Here is a 23,399-nt window from a genome sequence, read left to right on the forward strand (position 1 = left end):
TGCCAAAATTGGTCCGTATCGATCTGTATTATATATAGCCCCCAAATAAACCGATCCCTAATCACAGAAAAATCACGATTGCAACTCGAGCCAAAAATAATCTATCAAAATTTTATTGCCATAGAAAATTTTGTCAAAATTTTATTATTATAGAAAATTTGGTCAAAATTTTATTGCTATAGAAAATTTTATCAAAATTTTATTTCTATAGAAAATTTTATCAAAATTTTATTTCTATAGAAAATTTTATCAACATTTTATGTCTTTAGGAAATTTTGTCACAGTATAAATTCTATACAAAATTTTGTCAAACATTTATTTCCATAGAAAATTTTGTCAGAATTTTATTTCTCTAGAAAATTTTGTCAAAGTGTTATTTCTATAGAGAATTTATGAAGCATTTCATAGTTGGAGACGAATATTTTGCAGAATCTTCGAAAACGTCAAGAATTCTACCAATCTACCAAACAGTAAAAAATCTGCAATTTTTGGTATACTCGTGTTCATAATTGTATATAGCCCCCGTATAAAGCGACCCTCACATTTCAATTCTGCCTCTAAAATTACCGCACAAAAGTTCATATCGGTTCGTAATTATTTCCTCCCTATATATACCGATCAATAATTGAATATATACGTATTTATCCACCTTTCTTTTTTCTACTATATATCTCGCATGGACTAATTTACAATTTAGGAGTGGATTTTAAGAAGTTTTAAGATGCCTTGCCATCGGCCGAAACCAAAGTAATTTAATTGTGGATGACCGTCTTTAGTACAAGTTTCTGCGCAATCGATGGTGGAGGGTACATAAGATTCGGCCTGGCCGAACTTATGGCGTATATACTTGTTTTTTTTTTTTTTTGTTTTTTAGATCATCCGTCATAGGTGGTGGGTCGGTTATACAACCCACTTTATTTTAACTACACAGCAAGTTATTTTGATGCAATTTTTTTATAACTCCCCCATATTAACGGATCCCCGGATTTGACTTCCGGAGCTTCATGAAGAAGCAACTATCGTCCGATGCGGTTGAAATTCGCTACATGATGCCAGTATAATCATTTTGATGACCCATGTAGGTTCATAATTTTATAAAGCCCCAATTTACCGATCCCAATTTTTGTCGTCTTGAGCCTCTTGGAGGTGTTAGTTTCATGCGATCCGGTTGAACTTTGGTACATGATGTATGTATATACTTTCTACTAGTCATGCAAAAATTGGTCCAAAACGGTCCATAATTATATAGTCCCCATATAAACCGATCACAAGATTTGATTTGCAAAGCCTCATAGAAAATCAAATTTTATCCGATCAGGTTCAAAATTTGGGGCGCAATGTTGGAATATGCCCTCTAATAACTGTCAAAAAAAAAAAAGAGTCCTAATTGGTTCATAATTATATACGAGTATAGCTCCCACATAAACCAATTCCCAAAGTTGACATCCGTATCCTCTGGAAGGAGCAAATTTCAGCCACTACAAAAATTCGTTGTTATCGGTCCATAATTATAACCATCTCCCAAAATTGGTCTATATCGCTTCATAATTGTATACAACTTCAATATAAACCAATCCCCAAGATTTTTCTTCTGGAGCCTCATGGAAGCACAAATTTTAGCCGGTCGCGTTGAACATTGCCTTCTAATTACCATTACCAGGGAGCCACCGTGGTGCAATAGTTAGCATGCCCGCCTTGCATATACAAGGTCGTGGGTTCGATTCCTACTTCGACCGAACACCAAAAAGTTTTTCAGCGGTGGATTATCCCACCTCAGTAATGCTGGTGACATTTCTGAGGATTTCAAAGCTTCTCTAAGTGGTTTCACTGCAATGTGGAACGGACTCGGCTTGTAATTGACCTTAACATGCACAGAAAAAATTTTCACGAACATTTTTCTAATTAAAATTTTAATTGAGTTTTAAAAGATATTCAATTAAAAATTTAATTTATTCTAAAAATTTTTTAATTGAAACAAAAATCAATCACAAAAATTAACAGTATCAATTAATTGTTTAATTGGATCAATTAATTTTTTAATTGACCTTCAATTAATGTTTTAATTGATACTATCATTTCTGTGATTGAACACATTTCAATTAAAAATTAATTGGATCAATTAATTTCGTGATTGAATCAGAAAAATTTTTTTTTGTGTGTGGAATCTGGTGGCACTCAGTGATAAGAGGGAAGTTCACCAATGTGGTATCACAATGGACTGAATATGTTAGTCGGGATGCCACCTAACCAAACCTACCATGCGAAAAATGGGTCATATCGGTTCATATGCTATATATAAACCGTTCTTAAATTATATAGGAATTTAAGATTCCTTTTTTATTTCAACAAGACACCATATCTGTACACTTTAAGAAACCCTCATTGGCAATGCTTCGCTAAAGTCAGAGTTTGAATTCATGGTCATTTATGAGAAGATATGCTGAAGTGATGCATTCATTTTAAGTTTTTTTTTTGTTATTTTAAAAAAGGCCTACCTCGATATTTTCCCATGATACTGAATTTTCCCCATGGGCCACATTGTCAACATTATTTTTGCATACGAGTGGCCTGTATGTTGTTGTTATAAAATGCAGTATCGTATACCACCTACAAGCTAATTTAATATTAAATTTGTGAAATGTTTTATCAAGTTAAAATGTATGTCAATGATATTTGAAAATACCTGATGGGCCTACAGACCCCCCCCCACAAACAGAAGCTAACACAATCCAATTAGGTGGTCCTATACTTTCAGGAAAAATGAAAGCAGCAGAATCCACAGCAAAGAATGTTCTCGTTGCGTTGTGCTGTCTGCAAAATTTTCAATGTGATCTAAAGTGTTTTGACATTTTCTTGTCTCGTCATACTTGAGATTTTTGTATTAAAAGGATACACCAAAGTGATGGGACGTAATAGAGAGCAAAGGCATGGGGGACATGGGTCCATAATAACACGACGTTGTCATTCTTGTCTATGTCTAAGGCTAAGACATTGATACAGCATAGTATTTAAGGATTTATAAGGAAATTGCCATTATGCAGTTAAATAAATAAAATTGGTTCAGTTTTATCCTCAGATCACTTCGTACTCATTAATATAATATTTTAGTCCATTGGGGACATGGATGATATTGATGCCACCGACCATTTGGGAAAAATCACAAAGACATTGATTCATTTGAATAATATATTTTAATGTGATTATGATTATATTATCCATAGAAAAACAAAATATATTGTAGGTGCACAATGGATATTGTATATGAAATGCAGCAGTAATAAGAAATTCAAATCCTAATAATTTTAAGATAATTTTCAAAGATAATAAGACTTTAAGGGGTTTTATTAGAGAGAGAGAGAGAGAGAGAGAGAGAGAGAGAGAGAGAGAGAGAGGGTATGTGTGTGTGAGTGTTGCAGAAGGAGCATATCACCAGAAAAAATAATCTTAATAGAAGTCTGATAGATTTCAACCGACTACCAAACAAACAGAAGAAAATTCTGTTGGTCAAATTTTTTTAGGGCAAAATCTTTTAGACTAAGAGACGGTTAGATGGACCACTTCTCGGTTCCAAAAAAAATATTTTCACTACTTTTTTGGTAACCCTTAGGTGTATATGGAGTCAATATAAAATTATGGACTGATATGGAGAGGACCTACACTCGAGGTCAAAACTGGGGATCGCTATATATAATTATACACCAATTTTTACCTGTCGATTTTTACCAATCGAATGATATGTACTCCTCCATGAGTCTCCAATGTCAAATCTCATGGGGTTCTGGAGGTCAAATAATTGTGAATGGTTGTTGGAGGGCATATACAAATATCGATCCGTATGGGATCAGATGAAATTTACTCCACCAAGAGGCCACGAAAGTCAAATCTGGGAATCGTTTTATATAGGCCTATATATAATTATGGACCGATAATGACCAATTCTTGCATGGTTTTTAGATGACATATACTAACATCGCGTATGAAATTTCAACCGGATCGGATGAAATTTGAAGGCTATACCTAAAAAGTTTTCCGATATAGCCCATTTGCGATACCATACGATCTACATTAATAAGAAGTAGTTGAGCCAAGATTCAACTCGATATCTTGTTTATTTTGGCAAACGGACATCGCAAGATCGACTCGGCACCACGGTTGCCAGAGTTGGTAGAATTCTACCTAAAATGGTAAATTTTTTAGTGTTTAACAAATTGGGAGAAATCTTGATGTTTTGGTAGATTTTGCCAAACATTCCTCTCCAACTACACTGAAAAAAATATTGTCGTGAGGTCAAAGATTTCATGTCTTTAAAATACGAATACAAATTTTGCTTAGCATAGAAGACGCATTTCTCTAAAATAAAGTTATTTTCCTTGTCCAAAAGTCGATAAACTTTTCAGTGAAGTCGTGTTGTCCTTATAGTGAAGTGATTTGACTTAAAAATGGGTATCTTAACATGAAAGAAAAAAGGTCGACTTGACTTTAATAGTTCAGAAAAATTCTTTAAATTTAATGAAATTGTCTTTAAATTTGTTATATTTTTGCATCTTGACTACAAAGCAAAAAATCGTTCAAATATAGGACATGTTTTTCAAAACTTTATTTTAAAGAAGTTTTTTTCTTCAAACATAGCATAATTTCTACTGGAAGTCGAGTCCTAATTTTGGAAAATAAAGTTGCAAAAGCGAAAAATTAAAATTTGCTTCCTAGAAGCAAGTACACAAAACCTAAATTTAAAAGAGAATTGTGTCTTAAAAGTATCCTTACTTGTATTCTCCACTTCTTTGGCTCGGAATCAATACCAAATTTTTTAAAGTAAAGACAAAATCTTTAAATCCGAGTATGCTTTTTTTCAGTGTAAGAGATACTTCAATTCTCTATAGAAAAATATACTTTTAGAAAAAATTTTCTATAGAAATGAAATTTTAACAAAATTTTCTACAGAAATAACATTTTGGCAAAAATTTTTATAGAAACAAAATTTTGACAAAATTTTATATGGAAATAAAACTTTGACAAAATTTTCTATAGAAATAAAATTTTGAAAAAAAAACTATAGAAATGAAATTTTGAAAAAAATTTCTATAGAAACGGAATTTTAACAAAATTTTCTACAGAAATAACATTTTGGTAAAATTTTCTATAGAAACAAAATTTTGACAAAATATTCTATAGAAACAAAATTATGCCAAATTTTCTATAGAATAAAATTTGGAAAAATATGCTATAGATATAAAATTTTGACAAATTTTCTGTAGAAATAAAATTTTGACAAAATTTTCTGTAGAAATAAAATTTTGACAAAATTTTCTATAGAAATAAAATTTTGACAAAATTTTCTATAGAAATAAAATTTTGAAAAAATTTTCTATAGAAATGAAATTTTCTATAGAAACAAAATTTTGACAAAATATTCTACAGAAATAATATTTTCTATAGAAACAAAATTTTGACAAAATTTACTATAGAAATAAAATTTTAACAAAATTTTCTACAGAAATAACATTTTGGCAAAATTTTCTATAGGAACAAAATTTTGTATAGAAACAAAATTTATAAAAACGAGATCGAGGTCTGGTTGATTACTTTTTATTTATTCAATATTTCGTCTTTTCATTGAAAGACTTCATCGGGAAATTTTTTGAAAAGAACAAAAATAATACACCAACTGTAGAGTAAATAGCTAACGACGGTGTCTGTTGCTTTACTCTATATACAGGTCGAATATAATAAAAACATCCATAGTATAAGCAACCAAATTTTGGCAAAGTCTTATATACAAATAAAATTTGGACAAAATTTTCTATAGAAACAAAATTTTCTATAAAACCAAAATTTTGATAAAATTTTCTATAGAAACAAAATTTGGAAAAAATTTGCTATAGAAATTCAATTTTGGAAAAATCTTCAATACAATAGAAATAAAATTTTGACACAATTTTCTATAGAAATAAAATTTTGACAAATTTTCTGTAGAAATAAAATTTTGACAAAATTTTCTATAGAGATAAAATTTTGACAAAATTTTATATAGAAATAAAATTTTGACAAATTTTTCTATAAATATTAAATTTTAACAAAATTTTCTATGGAAATACAATTTTGACACAATTTTCTATAGAAATAAAATTTTGACAAAATTTTCAATAGAAATAAAATTTTGACAAAAATTTGTATAGAAATTAAATTTTAACAAAATTTTCTATAGAAATAAAATTTTGACAAAATTTACTATAGAAATAAAATTTTGACAAAATTTACTATAGAAATAAAATTTTGACAAAATTTTCTATAGAAACAAAATTTTGACAAAATTTTCTATAGAAATAAAATTTTGACAAAATTTTCTATAGAAAAAAAATGTTGATAAAATTTTCTATAGAAATAAAATTTTGACAAAATTTTCTATAGATATTAAATTTTAACAAAATTGTCTATGGAAATAAAATTTTGACACAATTTTCTATAGAAATAAAATTTTGACAAAATTTTCTATAGAAATAAAATTTTGACAAAATTTTCTATAGAAATTAAATTTTAACAACATTTTCTATAGAAATAAAATTTTGACAAAATTTACTATAGAAATAAAATTTTGACAAAACTTTCCATAGAAATAAAATATTGACAAAATTTTCTATAGAAATAAAATTTTGACAAAATTTTCTATAGAAATAAAATTTTGACAAAATTTTCTATAGAAATAAAATTTTGACAAAATTTTCTATAGAAATTAAATTTCGACAAAATTTTCTATAGAAATAAAATTTTGACAACATTTTCTATAGACATTAAATTTTGGCAAAATTTTCTATGGAAACAAAACTTTGTGAAAATTTTACAAAATTTTCTATAGAAATAAAATTTTGACAAACTTTTTTATATAAATAAAGTTTTCACAACATTTTCTATAGATATACAATTTTGACAAAATTTTCTATAGAAATAAAATTTTGACGAAATTTTATATAGAAATAAAATGTTGACACAATTTTCTATAGAAATAAAATGTTGCCAACATTTTCTATAGAAATAAAATTTTGACAAAATTTTCTATGGAAATAAAACTTCGACAAAATTTTGACAAAATTTTTTATAGAAATAAAAATTTGACAAAAATTTATATAGAAATAAAATTTTGACTAAATTTTCTATAGAAATTAAATTTTAACAAAATTATCTATAGAAATAACATTTTGAAAATATTTTCCATAGACATAAAATTTTGACAATATTTTCAATAAAAATGAAATTATGACAACATTTTCTAAAGAAATAAAATTTTGACAAAATTTTCTATAGAAATTAAATTTTGACAAATTTTTCTATAGAAATAAAACTTTCACAAAATTTTCTATAGAAATAAAGTTCTGACAAAATTTTCTATAGGAATGAAATTGTGACGGATGGTATTGCAAATGGGCCATATCGGCCCACTTTTACGTATAGCCCCCATATAAACGGACCCCCAAATTTGGCTTGCGATTGCTCTAAGAGAAGCAAATTTCATCCGATCCGGCTGAAATTTGGTACATGGTGTTAGTATATGGTCTCTAACAACCATGCGAAAATTGGTCCACATCGGTCCATAATTATATATAGCCCCCATATAAACCCATCCCCCGATTTGGCTTGCGAGGCCTCTAAGAGAAGCAAATATCATCCGATCCGGCTGAAATTTGGTGCATGGTGTTAGTATATGGTCTCTAATGACCATGCAAAAATTGGTCCACATCGGCCCATAATTATATATAGGCCCCATATAAACCGATCCCCCGATTTGGCTTGCGGAGCCTCTAAGAGAAGCAAATTTCATCCGATCCGGCTGAAATTTGGTACATGGTGTTGGTATATGTTCTATAATGACCATGCAAAAATTGGTCCACATCGGCCCATAATTATATATAGGCCCCATATAAACCGATCGCCAGATTTGACCTCCGGAGCCTCTTAGAGGAGCAAAATTCATCCGATCATGTCGGAATTTGGTACGTGGTGTTAGTATATGGTCTCTAACAACCATGCAAGAATTGGTCCATATCGGTCCGTAATTATATATAGCCCCAATATAAACCGTTCCCCAGATTTGATCTCCGGAGCCTCTTGGAGGAGCAAAATTCATCCGATCCGGTTGAAATTTGCAACGTGGTGTTAGTATAAGGCCGCTAATAACCATGCCAAAATTGATCCATATCGGTCTATAGTTATATATAGCCGATCCCCAATCACACAAAAAATTGGTCTATATTGGTTCATAACCATGGTTGCCACTCGTGCCAAAAATAATCAACCAAAATTTTATTTTTATAGAAAACATTGTCAAAATGTTATTTCTATAGAAAATTTTGACAAAATGTTATTTCTATAGAAAATTTCGTAAAAATTTTATTTCTATAGAACATTTTGTCAAAATTTCATTTCAATAGAAAATTTTGCCAATATTTTATTTCTATAGAAAGTTTTTTCCAAATTTTATTTCTATAGAAAATTTTTTCCAAATTTTATTTCTATAGAAAATTTTGTCAAAATTTTACTTCTATAGAAAATGTTGTCAAAATTTTACTTGGTCAAAATTTTATTTCTATAGAAACTTTAAACTTAATTATGTACGTATTTAATCGGCCTTTTTTAGTTTAATATATACCACGTATGGACTAAGTGGTATATATTACGGTGTTAGGAAGTTTTAAGATTCCTTGCCATCGGCTTCAGTAGAAGTTTCTACGCAATCCATGGTGGAGGGTACATAAGCTTCGGCCGGGCCGAACTTACGGCCGTATATACTTGTTTTTATTTAGTAGATTTGTGGTATAAAATTTTTTTCAAATTTTGGCAGATTATTTGGTATATCCCCCTATATAGACCGATCTCCTTCTTGAAATCGCAATTTTATTCCGACTTGCTTGAATTCGGATATCTAGATGTATTATGGATCCATAAATAAGTGTGCGAATATGGTGTGTATCGGTCGCCAAAAATGTAGTGGAAATGTTTTTTTTTTTTTTTTGGATCCGAAGTGGTGCAAAATTAGCGCAGAAGCGATGAATTTAACATGGACTTGTCATAGGACGTATGTCCACCATTTCAACAGCCGTAGCACCGGATTTGCATCACTAGTTAAGTGTGATACCAATTCAAAGTTTTCGATTTGAATCATAAAATGTGGTGATATTTTGCAAATAAATAATTTTGTATAATTTGTTAATGATTTGTAATACACCCCAACGTATGTTATATCTGAAACGTTTTACCTCAAATATTTCCAAAAAATTCGCAATTTTTCTGGAATGGATTTAGCATTTTTTCGACAAAATTTAAATAATTTTTACTGTTCTACTAATTCTTAACTTTTTTGATACAAAAAAAAAATCAAATTACCCGTTAAAAATGTGAAAAACGAGTTATAAAAAATCAAATTAAATGAACGTCCTGTGTAGTTAAAATCTTTAGGGGGAAATTTTTTGAAGTTATACCTTTAAATCAATTTTCAAAAAAAGAAATTTTACCTGATATGTTTTGTCATGAGGCTGCCCATACATTTACATTTCAATCGAATTCTAAACCGCAAAACAAAACAAAAAAAGTGTTTACAATTGCAGCAAGCTCTTTGAATTACATGGCACAGATCTCTGCTATCCTACATGCAAAACTACCTCATTTTATTTCATTTTTTTACATTCGCAACAATTACCGAATTTATTCCATAACAATTGTAAGGACAACAGTTTCAATTAGGTCAATTTTCTATTGAATTCCATTTAGAAACAATTAAACAATTTGTATGGAAAATAATTAAACTGTTTTGTGCAATAGTCAAAGGGCATTAGAAAGACAGCATGCAGAATTCAAATCCCTGGGTTTACTAGGAATTAATTAAATTTTAGTTACAATTCTATTCAATTTAATTTTAAGTAGCTTAAAAATATACCATCGTCTGAATGTGGGCAATTATGGCAGCACCAATTCACCACACACACAAACACAGTCATGGTTTTATTCAAAATATTCAAATATTCATGCCGTTAAACCCTAGAGCAAGTTAGGTAATGGAAAAATTTAAATAACTACACTGACACAAAAAAAAATTGTTTTTGTCAAATTGGATTAGGACCTAGATTTTTAATACAAACAATGTAGTCTCTTTGTCGAATTCTGTTCCATTAACGTCCATGTCGAATATCAGACAAATTGTCCCACAAATTGTCAGTCACAATGGACTGAATAGTGTAAGAGAGCCTGAAAATGAATCTGTCTTATACGTTACCATTGTTGAGACCGACAAAAAAGGAAAATCAAAATTACATCAAATTTTAGACTCAGTTTAGATTTGACACACAGACTGTCAAAGCCATCACACGCTGCTCGAAATTGGTTCTGTTGTATTTGGGCCCATTCTCGGCCAAGCACCGTCATGAGATGATGGACAATTCGGTATTTTTTAGTACCAATCTTATAATCCAAAATGATCCAGGCAAAAAATGCGAACGAATTTTAATCTGCATATTTTAGTGCCCATTGTTCTGTAGAAATTAAGCACGGAACCCCCTTTTAGGCGGGGTACATATATATGGGGGCCATATATATATATATATATGGGTTCGCACCTTTAGGTGTGAAAAAATCCTCTACATTTAAATTATTTTTATTGCAAAAAATTTAAAATTTTTTGTAGTTAACTATTATATTTGGTTTTGAAAATATTCCACAGTCCAATGAAATTTTCCTGTCTCTCACATCTCAAAATATGGAGTATAATTTAGTTAAATTTTCGCACGACATAGCTCATTTTTACCTTAACACAGTTTATTTTTTTTTTCAGTGTTGAACGCAATGCCACGGTGGCCACAGTTGGTAGAATTCTACCAAATTGGTAGATTTTTTACTGTCTCTATAAAACAGTAGAATTCTTCATGTTTTGGTAGATTTTTCAAAATATTCCTCTTCAACTAAGAAATTAAATTTTGATAAAATTTTTTATAGAAATAAAATTTTGACAAAATTTTCTATTGATATAAAATTTTGAAAAAAATTTCTTTTGATATAAAATTATAACAAAATTTTCTATACAAATAAAATTTTAACAAAATTTTCTATAGAAATAAAATAGATAAAATAAAATAAAAAATAGATTTTTCAAAATATTCCTCTTCAACTAAGAAATTAAATTTTGATAAAATTTTTTATGGAAATAAAATTTTGACAAAATTTTCTATTAATATAAAATTTTGAAAAAAAATTCTTTTGATATAAAATTATAACAAAATTTTCTATACAAATAAAATTTTAACAAAATTTTCTATAGAAATAAAACTTTTCAATATTATCTACAGAAATAAAATTTTGGTTAAATTTTCGATAGAAATAAAATTTTGACAAAATTTTAGTTAGGAATAAAATTTTGACAGAAATTTTGTATAGGAATAAACTTTTGACAAATATTTCTATAGAAATAAAATTTGTAAAAAAAATTTTCTAAAAATAAAATTCTAACAAAATTTTCTTTAGAAACAAAATTTTGACAGAAATTTTCTATAGAAATAAAATTTTTAAAGAAATTTTCTATAGAAATAAAATTTTGACAACATTTTTTATAGGGATAAAATTTTAAAAAATTTTCTATAGAAAGAAAATTTTGACAAATTTTTCTATTGAAAAAAAATTTCGGCAAATTTATTTATAGAAATAAAAGTTTGGTAAAATTTTGACAAACTTTTCGTTAGGAATAAAATTTTGACAGAAATTTTGTATAGGAATACACTTTTGACAGAAATTTTGTTTAGGAATAAACTTTTGACATATATTTCTGTAGAAATAAAATTTTTAAAAAATTTTCTATAAAAATCAAATTCTGACAAAATTTTCTATAGAAATGAAATTTTGACAAAATTTTTTGTAGGTATACAATTTTGAAAAAATGTTCTATAGAAATAAAATTTTGAAAAAATCTAATTATACAATTATTTTTCGAGCTTTATGGACAGATATAGATTAAGGAACATGGTTAATAGAGCCATTGAAAAGAAAACGCCAGATCAATGGCTCTATTAACCATGTTCCTTAATCTTTATCTGTCCATAAAGCTCGAAAAATAATTGTATAATTATATATAATGCATTTGGACGTCAATTGCCTGTTTCATTATCAGGCTAACATGAAATATAATTTTGAAAAAATTTTCTATAGAAATAAAATTTTGACAACACTTTCTATTAAAATAAAATTTTTGCAAAATTATTTATAGAAATAAAATTTTGGTAAAATTTTGACAAAATTTTCGTTATGAATAAAATTTTGACAGAAATTTTGTATAGGAATACACTTCTGACAGAAATTTTGTATATGAATAAACTTTTGACATATATTTCTGTAGCAATAAAATTTTTAAAAATTTTTCTATAAAAATAAAATTCTGACAAAATTTTCTATAGAAATAAAATTTTGACAAAATGTTATATTGGTATAAAATTTTGAAAAAATTTTCTATAGAAATAAAATTTTGACAACATTTTCTATTAAAATAAAATTTTGGCAAACTTATTTATAGAATTTTGACAAAATTTTCGTTATGAATAAAATTTTGACAGAAATTTTGTATAGGAATAAACTTTTGACAAAATTTTCAATAGGAATAAAATTTTGACAAAACTTTCGATAGCAATAAAATTTGGCAAAATTATCTATTGAAATAAATTTTTGACAAAATTTTCTATAAAAATAAAATTTTGGCAAAATTTTCTATAGAAATAAAATTTTGACAAAATTTTCTATAGAAATAAAATTTTGACAAAATTTTCTATAGAAATAAAATTTTGACAAAATTTTCTATAGAAATAAAATTTTGACAATATTTTCTATAGAAATAAAATTTGGCAAACCATTTTTTATAAAAATAAAATTTTTGCAAAATTTTATATAGAAATAAAATTTACAGAAATTTTCTATAAAAATAAAATTTGACAAAATTTTCTTTAGATATAAAGTTTTGACAAAATTTTCTATAAAAATAAAATTTTGACAAAATTTTCTTTATAAAAAAAGTTTTGACAACATTTTCTATAGAAATAAAATGTTGACAAAATTTTCTAAAGAAATAAAATTTCGATAAAATTTTCTATAGGAATAAAATTTTGACAAAATTTTTTATAGGAATAGAATTTTGACAAAACTTTCTATAGAAATAAAATTTGGCAAAATCATCTATAGAAATAAAATTTTGACAAAATTTTCTACAAAAATAAAATTTTGACAAAATTTTGTACATAAATAAAATTTTGGCAAAATATCCTTCGTTTGTTGACCTGTTGTTCTAATTTATTTTATTATTATTTCGGCTTGAGGTCCTTTTTAATAAAAAATCCTTTTTACGATTTTTGATTACTTGTTAACTTTATTCTCCAATATTTCGACTAACATCGTTAGTCTTCGACGGGGATCTACATAAATAACAAATATTAGTACACAATGTACGAGTAACACAAACAATTTATATTTACATTAAAGTATTTTTAGGAAATAATCAAAAAATTGTAGAGAGTGATTACGTCTGCTTTTTAGAAAATTTGATTGCCAACTAAATATGTCTGCGTCCGTGTTTTTTTATGATGTATCTATACATTTGAGAACATTTATCTGTGTCTGTTTTAAAGTTTGGATCAAAAGACGGCACTCGCAACCCACTGTACACAAACTGGACACAGCCCGAATTTTGACGATGTAGATGTATTAGTGCAAGAGAGTAATCCGTTCCGACGATATACCTTAGAGATGCTTTGTATCACCGACGTTCCCAGCGAGAAGAGATTAAACTTTAAAACAGACACAGATAAATGTTCTCAAATGTATAGATACATCATAAAAAAACACGGACGCAGACATATTTAGTTGGCAATCAAATTTTCTAAAAAGCAGACGTAATCACTCTCTACAATTTTTTGATTATTTCCTAAAAATACTTTAATGTAAATATAAATTGTTTGTGTTACTCGTACATTGTGTACTAATATTTGTTATTTATGTAGATCCCCGTCGAAGACTAACGATGTTAGTCGAAATATTGGAGAATAAAGTTAACAAGTAATCAAAAATCGTAAAAAGGATTTTTTATTAAAAAGGACCTCAAGCCGAAATAATAATAAAATAAATTTTGGCAAAATTTAAAAAAATTGACAGAAATTTTCTATAAAATTAAAATTTTGACAAAATTTTCTATAGAAATAAAATTTTGACAAAATTTTGTACATAAGTAAAATTTTGGCAAAATTTTATACAAAAATAAAAGTTCTATAAAAAAATTGACAGAAATTTTCTATAAAAATAAAATTTTGACCAAATTTTCTTTAGAAATAAAATTTTGACAAAATTTTCTTTAGAAATAAAGTTTTGACAAAATTTTCTATAGAAATAAAATGTTGATAAAATTTTCTATAGAAATAAAATTTTGATGAAATTTTTTATGGAAATAAAATTGTGAAAAAAATTTCTATTGGTATAAAATTTTGATAACATTTAATATAGAGATAACATTTTGATAAAAAATATTTTAAATTCGGTAGATTTTTGGTAAAATTTTCTTCGAATGTTGGTAGATTAATTTAGGCACAATTGGCAATCATGAATGCAAAACTGCCAGTATCTCGGTAACCATAAATTGTACGAGAAACAAACGATTGATGTTAATAATTCTGAAAAATTCTGAAAAATTAATGGAATTGTTTTCAAATTTGTTGTCTTTTTGCAAAAAAGCGTTTAAAAACCCAGCAAAAAAAGCGCCGCCAAAAAATGTTGTGAAAATGTTCTTTTTGGATCCGGAAGTGGTGCCAAATTGACGTAGAAGCGATGAATTTGACATGGGCTTGTCATAGGACGGATGTCCATGACAAGCCATGCTTTGAATTTGCATCACTTCTATAGAGCTGAATTCAGTGTTTTGGATGTGAATTAAGAAATTTTGTGATATTTTGACAAATAAATAATTTTTATTTTTTTTTTATGATTTTTAATGCATTATAATTCTTGTCTGGAACTTTTGTCATTAAAGATTTTCAAAAATTCGGAATATTTCTAGAAAGGATTTACCATTCTTTTCGGCTAAATTTAAAAATTTTTTACCAGTTTATTAACATTTAATCTGTTTTTAACCTATTTGAAACAACAAAAGATAAATCTCACATTAAAAATATGAAAACAGCGGGTTATAAACAACATTGGCGCAAATGAACTTCCTGTGCAGTTAAAATAAAGAACATTTTTGGGAAGGCATTTTTGACTTCCAATTTTAGAGTATTTTTTTCAATACTCTATTTTAAAGACGTTTTTTTTTTTTTTTTTTTTTTTTTGAAACATAACAATATTTCTTCTTGAAGTCGTCCTTTCGTCCTTTAAGCATATAAAATAAAATTAAATATTTTCTTGCTAATATATTGTATTTGTTACACTCACGCCTCATGTCCTTCAAATATAAGCCAATTTTTGTTACGTACGATGATGAAGCAACGGCAAAAAATGTAGAAAATGGCATAGATGGAAATAAAGGAAAACCTAAGCTAATTAAACTTGTTCTAAATTTGTTGTTACTGATGTTGTTGTTGATTTTATTTTTCTTATTTTTGTTGTTTGTTTTTTTTCTTCTTTTTCTAAACTTGCAGCATAACATTAATCAGCAATCGTTGCAAAAGTTTGCAACTTGCCTGCAACATATTGCCCAATTATTGGAATGTCCTGTTTGCTTGGAGGTAAGTTTGCTCTATTCAACTATTTTCTTTTTTTCCCCTATTTTGTTTTTTTGTTTCATTCACATAACGAGAGAAGGATACGTATAACGAGTGCGAGAATAAAAAAAAAGTTATACAAACACATGGGATTGAATACTGGCCACATAGATATTGGGGTGGTTCTTATAACAATAATTATAGTAAAAAATCTACTTTTTAAAAATTTAAATATTTTCTCATAAATATAAATATTGTTCCATAAAATATTTTCTCCAAATTTTATTTCTATTAAAAATTTTGTCTAAAATTTATTTCTATAGAAAATTTGGTCAACATTGTATTTCACATGTATTATGACATTTTCTGAAAAACTTATTTCTATAGAAAATTTTCTCCAAAATTTATTTGTGCTGAAAGTTTTGTCAAAAATTTATTTATTTACAAAATTTGGTAAACAATTTAATTTTTAGAAAATTTTCTCAAAATTGTATTTATATGGAAATAAAAATTTAAATACTTTCTCATAAATATAAATATTTTTCCACAAAAAAAAATTCTCCAAATTTTATTTCTATTAAAAATGTTGTCTAAAATTATTTCTATAGAAAATTTGGTCAACATTGTATTTCACATTTATTATAACATTATAACATTTTCTGAAAAACTTATTTCTATAGAAAATTTTCTCCAAAATTTATTTGTGCCGAAAAATTTGTCAAAAATTTATTTATGTACAAAATTTGGTACAAATTTTATTTTTGTAGAAATTTTTCTCAAAATTTTATTTATATGGAAAATTTTGTCAAAAATTTATTTCTATAGGAAATTTTTTGAACATTTTAAATTTTATAAAAAATTTTGTCAAAATTATATTTCTATAGAAAATTTTGTTAAAATTTTATTTCTGGAGAAATTGTTCTCAAAATTTTATTTCTATAGAAACTTTTGTTAAAATTTTATTTCTGTAGCAAAATTGTACTACTATAGAAAATTTGTGAAGTACCTGTTAGTTTTTATTTCTAGAGCAAATTTTCTCAAAATTTTATTTATATGGAAAAATTTGTCAAAATGTAAATTCTATAGAAAATTTTGTTTTCTGTAGAAAATTTTGTCAAATATTTATTTCAATAGAAAATTTAGTTAAAATTTTATTTCTATAGAAATTTTTGTTAAAATTTTATTTCTGTAGAAATTTTTGTTTATTTGTATGGAAAATGTTCTCAAAATTTTATTTCTATAGAAAATTTTGTTAAAATGTGATTTCCATAGAAACTTTTGTTAAAATTTAATTTCTGTAGATAAATTGTGAAGTACCTCTTAGTTGGAGTGAAATATTTTCCAAATCTACCAAAACATCATCAATTCTACCAATCTACCAAACAGTAAAAAATCTAAAATTTTTGGTCAAATTATACCAACTGTGGGCAACCGTGATATGAGTCCGTTGAACTTTTGCTCTAAGACCCCATAAAGTATACATTCTGGGTCATGGTGAAATTCTGAGTCGGTCTGAGCATGTCCGTCCGTCCGTCTGTTTAAATCACGCTAACTTCCGAACGAAACAAGCTATCGACTTGAAACTTGGCACAAGTATTTGTTATTGATGTAGGTCGGATGGTATGGCAAATGGGCCATATCGGTCCACTTTTACGTATAGCCCCCATATAAACGGAGCCCCAAATTTGGCTTGCGATTGCTCTAAGAGAAGCAAATTTCATCCACTCCGGCTGAAATTTGGTACATGGTATTAGTATATGGTCTCTAACAACCATGCAAAAATTGATCCATATCGGTCCACTTTTACGTATAGTCCCCATATAAACGATCCCCAAATGTGCCTTGCGATTGCTCTAAGAGATGCAAATTTCATCCGATCTGTCTGAAATTTGGTACATGGTGTTAGTATATGGTCTCTAACAACCATGCAAAAATTGGTCCATAACGGTCCATAATTACATATAGCCCCATATAAATCAATCCCCTGATTTGTCCTCCGGAGCCTCTTGGAAGAGCAAAATTCATCCGATCCGGTTGAAATTTGGAATGTGGTGTTAGAATGTGCTCTCCAACAAACACGCAAGAATTGATCCATATCGGCCCATAATTATATGTAGCCCCCATATAAACCGTTCCCCAGATTTGATCTCCGGAACCGATCCGGTTGAAATTTGCAACGTGGTGTTAGTATAAGGCCGCTAATAACCATGGCAAAATTGGTCCATATCGGTCTATTGTTATATATAGGCGATCCCCAATCACACAGAAAAAAATTTCACGAAAATTTTTTCAATTAAAATTTTAATTGAGTTTTAAAAACTATTCGATTAAAAATTTAATTGATTCAACAAATTTTTTAATTAAAGCAAAACTCAACCACAAAAATTAATAGTATCAATTAATTTTTTAATTGGATCAATTAATTTTTTAATTGACATTCAATTAATTTTTTAATTGATACTATCATTTCTGTGATTGAAGGCATTTCAATTAAAAAATTAATTGGATCAATTAATTTCGTGATTGCATCAGAAAATTTTTTCTTTGTGTGCATACAAAAATTCGTCCTTTGCCACCCGAGCCAAAAATAATCTACCAAAATTTTATTTTTATAGAAAACATTGTCAAAATGTTATTTCTATAGAAAATGTTGTTAAAATTTTATTTCTATAGAAAATTTTGTCAAAATTTTATTTCTATAGAAAATTTTGTCAGAATTTTATTTCTATAGAAAATTTTATCCAAATTTTATTTCTATAGAAAATTTTTTCCAAATTTTACTTTTTTAGAAAATGTTGACAAAATTTTGTTTTGTCAAAATTTTATTTCTATAAAACTTTAAACTTAATTATATACGTATTTAATTTGCCTTTTTTAGTTTAATATATACCACGAATGGACTATGTGGTATATATTACGGTGTTAGGAAGTTTTAAGATACCTTGCCGTCGGCAAGGGTTACTGCAACCCAAGTAATTCGATTGTGGATGACAGTCTTCAGTAGAAGTTTCTACGCAATCCATGCTGGAGGGTACATAAGCTTCGGCCTGGCCGAACTTACGGCCGTATATACTTGTTTTAATTTATTTTAAACTTTTTAATTTTTTTATTGAATATTGGACTTTGTGAGTTTTGTTTTTAATTTACTAAACTGACTTTCAAAATTTTTGATTTTTTCATAATTTAGAAACGAAGACTTCTAGTAAAAATTGTTTTTCAAAATTTGAAGAAATTGACTTTAAGAATTTTCCATTTTTTTTTTTTTTTTTTGAATTTAAAAAAACCCAGAGAGGAATATGATCATCACAAACATGTTTCAATAGCAAAAAGTTAGTTTTGACGGTGAAAATGGAACATATTTGGTATTTAAATAGTTTACTATTTTAAAAAGCTTGTGGATCCTCCTCTAGGAACAAGTTTCAGCCGATCTGATTGAAATTTAACACATGATGCCGGCATATCCTCTCTAACAATCATGCAAAAATTAGTCCATATCGGTCTATACACGCAAAAAAATAATTCTCTCCTCCCAAACGATATTTTAGACAAACAAAGTTCGTTTCTCATTTGCTTTTCGCTGTAAGGAAGTGTATTTGGAAGAAAAGTATATACTTTTTGTGATAAACGTTTATTCTTTTCCAGGATGTAAAAACAATTTCATAAAGACTAACTCAATAAAAAAAAAAAATTCTGGCTAATTGCATTTTCCCTCACATCTTTCTCACTTCCACGAAGATTTTTAGTTCTTAGCACCTTTTTCTGTAATACAAACAATGTAGAAGAAATTATACGATTTTATAAATTTCTAAAATTTTTGTACCTTTCGCCTGGACGGAGAATCGAACCGCGGACCATGCACTTTGTAAGCCAACACACTAACCACTGAGCAATGTACTAGAGGTGTGCACGTGAGTAGTATTTTACTCACGCTCACGCACACTCACGACGGAAAAATCTTACTCACGCACACTCACGCACGATATTGTTTGGTAGGACTCACGCTCACACACACTCACGAAAAGAAAATGTGTACTCACGCACACTCACGCACGAAAATGTCGTGACTCACGAAAATACCGTGACTCACGAAAAATATCGTGACTCACGAAAAATGTCGTGACTGTCGCAAAACATGAGCATTATTAAAATCGAGAGCGTTATTACACTCTTAACATCCCAGGTGTCACTAAAATTGTAAATAAATTTAAGTCTTAAGCGTTTTATGTTGGTGAGCGGGATTATTTTCGTGAGCGTAAATCTTTACTCACGCACACTCACGAAGATAATATTTTCGTGACTCACGCTCACGCACGACATTTTGGTATGTTAATCACGCTCACGCACACTCACGCCTTTGCCATGAGCGTGACTCACGACTCACGCGTGAGTCACGAAAATTTTCGCGAGTCACGACAATTTCGTGTAACGTGCACACCTCTACAATGTACCTGTTATGGCCATCAATAGATAAATATCCATATAAGTTATATTTATATAGCATAGCTTGCGGCGCCCACGAACCGAATAAACAAAGTTTATTTAACAGAAACAAACATTTAGTTTGGCACCGTGGAGCAGTGGTTGCTACGTCTGACTCTCATGCCAAGGGTCGTGGGTTCGATCCCTGCTTCGACCAAAGTTTTTTGTTTTTACATACATTCTACATATGTTCGGAAGATTCCGAAAAAAATGTTCAACATTACATTGTACTATATTAAATTTTGAACTGTAAAATGTGTTTTATTAAAGACCAAAAGTCAGAAAAGAACAGTGTTTGATATAAACGAAATGGACTCTGTTGTTGTTTCAAAAATAACTTTTTTTATTGAAAAAATAAAAACTTTGTAACAAACGAATTTTTTTGGTGATAAAAGTTTAAAATTTTCGAAGCAATTCAAAAAACTCTAACAAAAGAAAAACGTTTTCGGTACACGTTTTCCAAACGTTTTTTTTCTTTGCGTGTAATTATATACAGCCTCCGTTTACAATAAACCGATTCTCAGCTTCCGATCCGGTTTAAATTGGCCGTTTAATTACGGTCTAGAAAATGGTTCAGATAGGTTTATAATTATTTATAGACTCCTGTTGAGAAAATTACTCCTTTTATTCCAAGCCCAGAAAATTATTTCAATAAAAATTGAAACAAAATTAAAAAAAAAATAAAGGAGCTTAAAATAATTTATTTCAGCTGGAAGAAAAGTTAAATAATTAAAACAAGTAGAGGATACTTAGGTGTTGTTTTGTTGAAGGTTTGAAAAGAATAGAATGAATTTATTTCAAAATCTTTAACAAGAAGTCTGTGGTATGATACAATGAAACATGGTTTTTTAAAACTATATAGAATTACATTATAATTGTCTATAGAAACATATATACATTCAAATTAACATATTTATTGAAACATGTTCGATGTTGGTTACAACAAGTTCGAAGAGAACATTAATTGCAAATCAATAACTATTGATCTGTATCGATACACACCAATAACATTGATCTGCTTGCTGCTATTCTGCTCTCCCTGGTATGTTCTATTGTTGTTGCATTTAAGTTCGATGTCTGCAAATAGGTTCGATGGCTGCATAACAAGCTCCAATGGTTCACTTGATGAGAAGGAGGTGGTGACGCCCAAACAGCTGGAGTAAGTATAGGCAACACACAAGAGAAGGGGGAAATTGAGATCTGCATAGCAACAGTTATAGTTGGTTTCAGAATTGCAGCAAAGAAATTCATAATCCAATGTAATATAATTGGTGATTATGATGTTTTGATGATGATTATGAAGTTTTTGTTATGATGAAAAAAAGTTGATGGAGCTAATTTGATTAGGATAATTAGCTATAGATTTTTGGTTGACGGATATTAAAATTTCCGTCAACAACTCCTCTTTATAAACCGATCAAGAACTTATTTGTCTTATATAGGTAAATAATCTGTCTCCGTAACAAAAGAACAATGTTCGCATTACCCGTTTTCTAAACTTTTTAAAAAAATATCCTTCGAAACCAGGAAATTGTATTATTATTTACCTTTTTTTCTATTTTATTATAAAGTTATCGTTTTAAAGGTAGAATATCTTCTTTCTTTATTGTACCCACTGCCATATTTGTTCCAAATGAAAATTTCTTTTGTTTCACTTAAAACACAATTTTTTTCGCCTATAAATTTGTATCCTCCCCATGGTATATAGTTGTATATATCCAAACAAGCAAATGAAGTTATAGTTTGTAGGAAAAAGTATCCTGATAGGGATGTTTTTATGCATGACAAATAATTTCGTAATACGGGATCTGCTGATCTGTAATGTCCCAAAAATAGTAAAAATGAACTACTGTATAGTTAAAATGGTCATGATTTGGTGCCAATGATTTTTTTCTTTACTTTTTCATTCACTGTTTTGTTCTATGAGAGGATGTAATTTCGTGAGCAGTTAAAAAGACAAGAGGGCATTAAATTTTCCTGGTTTTACAACGCTTTGTGGAAATCACAAAATGTGGAGAACAATTTAGTTCAATTTTTGCACAAGTTAGTTTATGCTTTCAGTTCACTTTTTTACGGTATATATTATGTGGAAAATATCCTAGTGACAGTAGCGAAGCCCTGGGCAGTCACACGATATGGAAAAAATGAACTTTGGTAGTACGAAATAACATAAAAATTAAAATTTCTAAAAATATTGAATTTTTGGACAATTTTCTCAAAATTTTATTTCTATAGAAAATTTGGTAAAAATTGTATTTCTATTTTTTTTCAACATTTTACTATTATTGTCATTTTTTCCAAAATTTTATTTCCAAAAAATATTTTCTCAACATTTTATTTCTATTAAAAATGTTGTCTAAAATTTTTTTTCAGAGAACTTTTTCACAAAAATTTATTTCTATAGAAAATTTTCTCAAAAGTTTATTTGTACTGAAAATTTTGTCAATAATTTATTTCTGTAGAAAATTTGGTCAACATTTTATTTGTATTGAAAATTTTCTCTAAATTTTATTTATATGGAAAAATTTGTCAAAATTTTCAATTTTATAGAAAATTTTGTCAAATGTTTATTTCAAGAGAAACTTTTGTTAAATTTTAAATTTTATAGACAATTTTGTTAAAAGTTTATTTCTAGAGAAGCTTTCGTTAAATTTGTTTTCTATAGAAATTTTATCACAATTATATTTTTGGTCAAAATTTTATTTCTAAAGAAAATTTTGTCTAAATTGTATTTCTATAGCAAATACAGTCACACAATATGGAAGAATTTACTCAAAATGTACTTTGGTAGTATGAAATAACATAAAAATTAAAGTTTTTAAAAATATTGAATTTTTGGACAATTTTCTCAAAATTTTATTTCTATAGAAAATTTGGTCAAAATTGTATTTCTATTTTTTTTTTTCAAAATTTTAGTTCTATAGCCTTTTTTCAAAATTTTATTTCCACAAAATATTTTCTGAAAATTTTATTTCTATTAAAAATTTTGACTAAAATTTTTTTTCTAGAGAACTTTTTCACAAAAATTTATTTCTATAGAAAATTTTCTCAAAAATTTATTTGTACTGAAAATTTTGTTAAAAATTTATTTCTGTAGAAAATTTGGTAAACATTTTTGTTGTGTAGAAAATTTTCTCTAAATTTTATTTTTATGGAAAAATTTGTCAAAATTTTTAATTTTATAGAAAATGTTGTCAAAAGTTTATTTCTAGAGAA

At 27.8% G+C, this 23,399-nt stretch overlaps 1 protein-coding gene across 2 annotated transcripts in view; it reads left to right on the forward strand.

The window, feature by feature from the left end:
- LOC142220780 (uncharacterized) overlaps window positions 1–23,399 on the forward strand; it is a 180,745-nt gene that overhangs the window by 92,106 nt on the left and 65,240 nt on the right. For both annotated transcript variants that reach the window (XM_075290116.1, XM_075290125.1), the window contains exon 3: window positions 15,642–15,728. In XM_075290116.1, coding sequence (XP_075146231.1) covers window positions 15,642–15,728 — 87 coding nt within the window. The remainder of the gene's footprint in view (window positions 1–15,641; window positions 15,729–23,399) is intronic.

The sequence above is a fragment of the Haematobia irritans genome, chromosome 1 (assembly GCF_050003625.1).
Source record: "Haematobia irritans isolate KBUSLIRL chromosome 1, ASM5000362v1, whole genome shotgun sequence".
NCBI lineage: Eukaryota > Metazoa > Arthropoda > Insecta > Diptera > Muscidae > Haematobia > Haematobia irritans.